The 6,982-nt window shown below is 37.4% G+C and overlaps 1 protein-coding gene across 1 annotated transcript; it reads right to left on the bottom strand.

Annotated features, from left to right (window-relative positions):
* Positions 1-486: 486 nt before the first annotated feature.
* On the bottom strand, positions 487-4,473 carry LOC110894161 (alanine aminotransferase 2). Its single transcript, XM_022141349.2, has 15 exons — positions 4,147-4,473; positions 3,862-3,912; positions 3,676-3,726; positions 3,382-3,447; positions 3,243-3,304; positions 3,073-3,151; positions 2,889-2,993; positions 2,678-2,788; positions 2,428-2,565; positions 2,235-2,309; positions 1,621-1,741; positions 1,400-1,554; positions 1,245-1,319; positions 952-1,155; positions 487-837 (listed from the first exon to the last, which is right to left on the bottom strand). The coding sequence occupies exons 1-15, from the start codon at positions 4,360-4,362 to the stop codon at positions 721-723; spliced, it is 1,626 nt and encodes a 541-aa protein (XP_021997041.1). The 5' UTR covers positions 4,363-4,473; the 3' UTR covers positions 487-720.
* Between the last annotated feature and the right edge of the window lie 2,509 nt (positions 4,474-6,982).

Genomic DNA, 6,982 nt, shown 5'->3' with positions numbered 1-6,982 from the left:
TTTAATACCCCCATAACCATTACTTTCATGGGTCCATTCCAGATTACCTGTATCTTAGCCACAAAATATTCACACGACAAAAGAATTCCTTTTGACTCAAATATCAGTTCAAAGATTACTTTGTCTCCTGTCCTCTACTTGCCAAAAGTTCTTTCATCAGTTGATGATCACAGCTTTTTATTCTGTGTTGGTACACCTCACCTTTTATTCTATCTATCCTGTAAAAGATTTAGAGGCTGTTTGGCAACATCTGAATGGTTAAGTGTTGAACCAGTAAGAGGTCTGAACCATTAAGTGCGAACCAGTAAGAGGTCTGAACTATTAAAAGCATGTATAATGCTTAACCGTTTAGAGGCAAATGTCTGAACAATTCAAATTAGAGGTCTTAACCATTCAGACTCTGTATAAATCTTAACCATTCAGAGGCAAATGTTTGAACCATTCAGACATCTGCTTGTGAAACAAACAGTCTGAACCACCAAGTGCTGAACCACTAAGAGGTCTGAACCATTAAGAGCCTCATTAAGAGGTAAACAAACAGCCCCTTAGGGTGCATACAATTGCATGGCTAACAAAACAAGCCTCGCTCGTCGAGAATCTTGGTCAAAGTTTCCATTTTACAATGTTCAACGCACAGCTAACAAAACACTTAGCAAAAAAGCTGTAACAAGATTTATTTCACCCTTTATTTCAAATCTCCCCAACGCCGCACACACCCATTTAATCACGGAACTCATCCATGAACTTTTTGTGAAATTCAGTCAACTGTGAAACGATGGCTGGAATCTTTTCCTCTTGTGGCAATATCGTGCACCTAAAATGCCAAGTCCCGGGAACCTATTGTAAACCAACCAAAACAATCAACTATTAAACTACCAACACAGGTAAAACAAAGTACATCCGAGCATATAAACTTAATAAACATAGTATTTAAAAAGACTAGTTTCTTACCTGACCAAAACCAGAACCAGGAACCACAACTATACCAGTAGCGTTCAGAAGTCGAGCGGCATAATACGCATCTGGTGCTTTTTTAAGTGATTCCGCTTCTTTTATTGCTTTGTTGGGTAGCACGATGCGCGGGAAAAGATACATTGCACCTTCAGCTTTGTTGCAAGTAACACCCTCTAAGCTGTTCAGTGCAGCTTCCAATGTCTATCATACGATAACAAATAAGGTAAAAAAAAACATAAAAAGCCAAAATTATTTATCGAAATGATTAATCGGATATAATTTAAAGTGACCTTTGCACGCCTTGCGAGGGATAGTAGGATGCCATCCTTTTCAGCAGAATATGATTCATAAGATTCATCTCCAACCTGCATACGTGCACATATTAAACTTATAATCATAATGATTAATGAATTAACCACTTGCCGTATAATAAAACCAAACGTACCTTTGGAGGGCTCATAACAAGACTAGCAAGAATTTGACCGGAAATATTCGAACACAGATTCACAGATGCCACCTTGTAAATTTGTTCCCTAACCTCGGGACTAAAACCAGTCACCTCCATGTAACCACCTCTTTTCCCGCACTCACCATAATACCCTGAAAATGAAAATTAGTAGCATTATCTTGCACGACGAGTGTTATTATCTAACGAAATAAAACTACCTTTAGACACGGATTGGAAAGAAACCAAAGGGATATCCTTGTCACCGTATCCCATTGAACGAGCTACTTTCTTGAAAGAGTGAAACTGTTTCTCGGGAACATAAATATTTTCCTGGTATACCTGCATCATGTCCATAATATTTAAGGTAAATAGATATTTTCTTAAATAATGTTTGACTAACTTGTCGAACTACCTAAGCAGTTAATATCGCCGATATATTCGGTTATTGGTCCCCTGGTGAGATATCGGTGCCAAACATCGGTCAGAAAATCAGTACCAACATTATCGGCGATACTGACCGACTTTTGACCGATGTATCACCGATTTTCCAGATATCGGTACCTTTCTTCTTAGTTCTCCCATTTGTTTTTCTTCTTATTGCTGCTATTTGTGTTTTAAGTCTTAGTTGTTAGTGTTTTGCAAGTTGCAAAAGGTTAATTTGTTAATGGTGGAAGAGTATACTGAATTGTTAAGTGTTATATTGCTATATATATACATATTCTGCATGATATTAAAATTACCGATATCCCACAGCAATAACCGATATCTCAAATATCGGTCCTTGACCGATATCCGATTTTTTACCACAATAACTGCATGGCAAATTACTTACCTCATCTGCTAGAAGTACCAAACCTTCTTTCTTGCAGAACTCGACGATATCTCGTTGGTTCTCCTCAGCAAGAACCTACAAATATATTTTTAAAACAATTTATTAAAAAAAGAGAACTAATTGCTAAGTGTTTTGAAAACCGAATATATAGTTGCTAATTGCTAAGTGTTTCGAAAACCGAATATATATTTACCTGGCCTGTAGGATTTCCTGGATTAATTACAACCAAAGCCCTAACAGTAATACCCTTTTGTCTGGCAGCTTCCAGTTGCTTCTTGAGCTCAGAGATCTCAAGTCCCCAACCCGTTGCTTCATCAAGATAATAAGGAACCTGAAACATGATTATGCATTGCTCTGTCATATGCTTCTTACGTAATGAAAGTTTGAAAATTCATTGTCGAAACAATAAGAAATAGAGTTGAAATGGTATAAGAAACACATACAAGAGTGCCACCATGAAGGGCAATTGAAGCAGAGTAAAGAGGGTACTGAGGAATTGGACAGAAAATTCCATCGTTTTCGGATCTTATTAGCAACTGCATCATCATATGGACCTGGTACAGAGAAATGATAAAAACTGTAAATTATTATGTACGAAAAACACGTTAAAAGCGCAAAAAAAAAAGACTGGAAATAAAAAATAAATCTTTATACCGCTGGACTTGCACCATCTGTCAAGAAGATATCATTTGGATCAGCGGGAAAACCATCACGAGCTTCGATTCCAGCAGCAATAGTGTCACGCAATCCCTTAATACCCTGATACCAGATAAAAAACATATATACACTTACTTACAAACATATATATATTTCATAGCTCAAAAGAAGGCAGTTTTACCTGACTGTGACTGTATGCACCAGTGGCTCTACCAGGAATTTGATCAAGGATCTGCCATGCTCGGTCAATGGAATCCGCACTGTAAGTTAAATGATGCAGGTTAAGGTACTTGACTTCATACAGAAACTTATAGAAAAGCGCATAACGGAGACCAGTTTATATGTATATACCTGAACAAACCCTGTGTTTCACTCCTATCTATTATGTTAGGATGATCGCATAATGCAAGAACCTGTCATTATACAATACACAGCATTAAGCAACAATAACATACAAATACAACAATAAAAAGGATTGCAGAATACAAACCTCTCTGAAAAAGGTGATTGGCTGCTGACCAAGAGACTGTGGATTTCCAATGTTACAGTAAATTATCTGCAAATATATTTTAAAGACGTGAGCAGCAAATCAAAACTTATAACTTCCTATAACTATAGGAGTGTTTATCAAGGCTTGTTAAATAAACAATAAACGAGCTCGAGCTCATCTAAACTCGGCCCTGTTCAAGCTTTTAACAAGCCGATCTCGAGTAGCTCACAAGCGGCTTGGCTCGTTTGTAATTCTACCTATTAAAAAAAAACAAAAGCACATAGAAAACAATACCTCCTCAAAAGGATGAGAACCTGGATTTGCTTGCAAATCTTGTTGTAATTTCTGCAACAACAAATAAATATAATATAAAAACATCAAAAAACCTAATCATTCAACTAAATTTACAACTTCTTTACCAATCTATATACATATATATATTAATCAAGCTTATTCAAATTTAGGTTTTTTTAAACTTACCTGAGCCAGAGACACAATTTCACCACGAACAGCATACTCACATTTCAAAACCTAAAAATCAAAAACATCAACACAGAAATCATACATACAATCATTCGTTTAAATCAACTTATTATTTTCCCCCAAATTCCTTCACTTATAAGTTATATCAACTGTATCAATCCAATCTGATTTCACATCTTATCAAATCACCGATCAAAGCATCAACACAAACCAGAACAACAAACCCTAAGTAGTGCTAAAAATCAAATCAAGTTACAGAACTAAAAGAGATAAGAAAACAACCTTAGGGTTTAAGGAATCAACAGTGAGAGGTGGAGTGGAGTTGTTGGAGGCCATTGAAGTGTCGGAAGTGAAGAATCGAGGAAGAATGGAGGAATAGTAATAGTAATAATGGTTGGAGGAGGATAAAGAAGATTGGTGATGGTGATGATGGGGATTGAGTGAAACGGTGGCGTTTGAGATCAGACGTTTGGCTCTGTGGGCTACGAATTTCCGCATGGCGGTTTTCGGCTTTTAAAGGGGTTTGATGGGAATGGATGGGTATGAAGACTGACGAAAGGTTCGTATTCGCCGCTCGCTCTCACAACAAAAGAAACAAAAATCAAACTCAATTCAGACACGATATGCAGCCCACAGATATTTTTAGCTTTTTTCTCCAATCTACGTTATTATTGTGACATAAGAGTTGTAACACCCCTTTTGATTTCTTTACCATTTTTTTACCATTTTAGTAAGACTACTTGGTATGGGCTCGTCCCCGATGCATCGAGGAGCGGCGACGGCCTGCACACCCCCCCCCACCCCCGTCGTCCCTGTCGTCTCCGTCCTCCTCTAGACGTTGAAGCCGGGCCTCTTTCTTCTTTATACCACCACACACATATACATACACACATATATATATATTGAGGCCCATCCCCACACCCTATGTTCATCCCATAGGGTGTTCAAAACTATCCGTATCCGAAGATCCGATCCGAATTATCCGATATCCGAATCCGAAAATTCAGATATCCGAATTTTCGGATTCGGATTCGGATAGTGATTTTAAAAATTTTCGGATACTATATCCGAAAATTTAATTTTTATTTTTTCGGATATCTGAATATCCAAAAATATCCGAATTATCCGAAAAGTATCTGAAAACTTATATCCGAAATATCCGGTTCTGGATATAAAAAAATAAAATTAAATAAAAAATTGGATATTCGGATATCCAATTCACTAGATATCCGAAATTTCGGATACCGATTCGGATACTGAAATCTGGTATCCGAAAATTTCGGATATCCCATATCCGAAATTCGAATATCCGGTTTTGAACACCCCTACCTTTAAGCCCATCCTCACACTTGCTTACACGGACGCCTACGTGACGGACCATCCTTTAAGGACTACCCTCCTCCACACCCCATAGTCTAACATTAAATAAAAAAATTGGGATTTGTTGAAATATAGGTATCATTAGACCTATAGTTAGTGCTACAAACGAATACAAGTTTCTTAAGTAAATAATGTGTTTATGATTGTTCATAAACATTTACCGAATGAGTTTTTTTTGTTAGTGTTAGTTCATTAAGGTAACGGACGTGTTCATTTGTGTTTCTTCGTTAATTTCAGGTACCGGACAAATGCGAACACAAACAAACTCTCCGAACACAAATGAAGGAAGCAAACATAAATAAACATTCAAGAACATAAATGAATACAAACCACCCCAATCTTGTACTAAGAATGACGAAAACCATGAGCGCAAAAACCCTAAATCAGAGACTGTAATGAGAGCAGGGGCGTAGTAGCATCGCGTCTACTTGGAATGAGAGTGAGAACGACAATTTTTAACTAGGATTTCTAGCAATCAAGGAGTAACACTAATATGTAATACACTACATTTAATAAATGATTTATTATTGGGAATTTTGAAATACTTAAATAAAAATAAAAGTTAAAAACCCTAATAAATTATCGAACACAAACATACATAAACGAACACGTTACCGAACCTTCAAGAACATAAATGAACGAACGTGGCCATGTTCATGTCTCTTCGTTTAACTAAACAAACGGAATTTCATGTCTGTGTCCGTTCATTCATTAAATGAACAAACACAAACGAACTTCCTGCCAAACAATTCATGAACTATTCACTAAACGTTTGGTCGTTTGCAGCCTTAGGTATAGCTTCTAACTCATCATCATACATATGGTTTTTATCAATGTTTAAAATCCGGTTTTTATACAATACCGGATTCAGCTCAAAAACGGCTTAACCGAGTGTATCGGGCGGTTTAATCGGGTGTACTGGACGGTTTAACCAGTTATACCAGACGGTTTATAACACCTCGAAATTTTGTGTCCAATAATGTATTGACACGTGTCTTAAATTTACACGTGGCGTATTATATTGAATAAAGGACTAATGTTGACAAACCTTGAAAGTATATAAATTCGAGGGTTATAAATGTCAAACAAGGGTAAGTATACTGTATAGTAACCCTAAATGGTGCTCGTACCTTCAAACGAATAAATCATGGATCGTACGGAAGCGAAACGCGGAAGAAAGTGAGAGATTACAAGCTACAGGGGTTAACTGTGTCAACATGTTTAATTATACCTCTGAGTGACCCTTTGACGTACCCGAGGCTTTGTAACAGTAAAATACGCTCACTATAATATACTGTATAAATTCCGCGAAGTTCCGTTTTAAAACGAGAAAGTAATGATCAAGTTCGTACGAGAAGGGTTAAAAGCGTCAACAATGAAAGTCAAGGCTTTCCGAATAATTAACAAGATAACCGGGGACTTAACAATGCGGGTAAATAACACGAGGCCCTTAGTTGTAAATAATCAAGGGCCAAATCGCAAAGCTACCCCTTCAAACCCGAAAGGTCAGGTTAATAATTACAGAAGATTTCGTTATTAATTACCAGATTCTAGTCATGATTACAAAAGATTTAAAAAACCTGAAAAATCAACCTCTCGCGGGCCGCGTTAAGATTTGGGTTAAGTTGAGGCGGGCCGCGAGCCTCCTAATTGTACGTGTCTGATATTTGAACTCAGGCGGCCCGCATACAAAGTGCATGGTTCTTCCATGCGGGCCGCGTGGGACGCCCAGATGCAG

The sequence above is a fragment of the Helianthus annuus genome, chromosome 12, assembly GCF_002127325.2.
Source record: "Helianthus annuus cultivar XRQ/B chromosome 12, HanXRQr2.0-SUNRISE, whole genome shotgun sequence".
NCBI lineage: Eukaryota > Viridiplantae > Streptophyta > Magnoliopsida > Asterales > Asteraceae > Helianthus > Helianthus annuus.
Note: the sequence above shows the minus strand (reverse complement) of the source record. Positions and strands in the feature narration are given on the sequence as shown.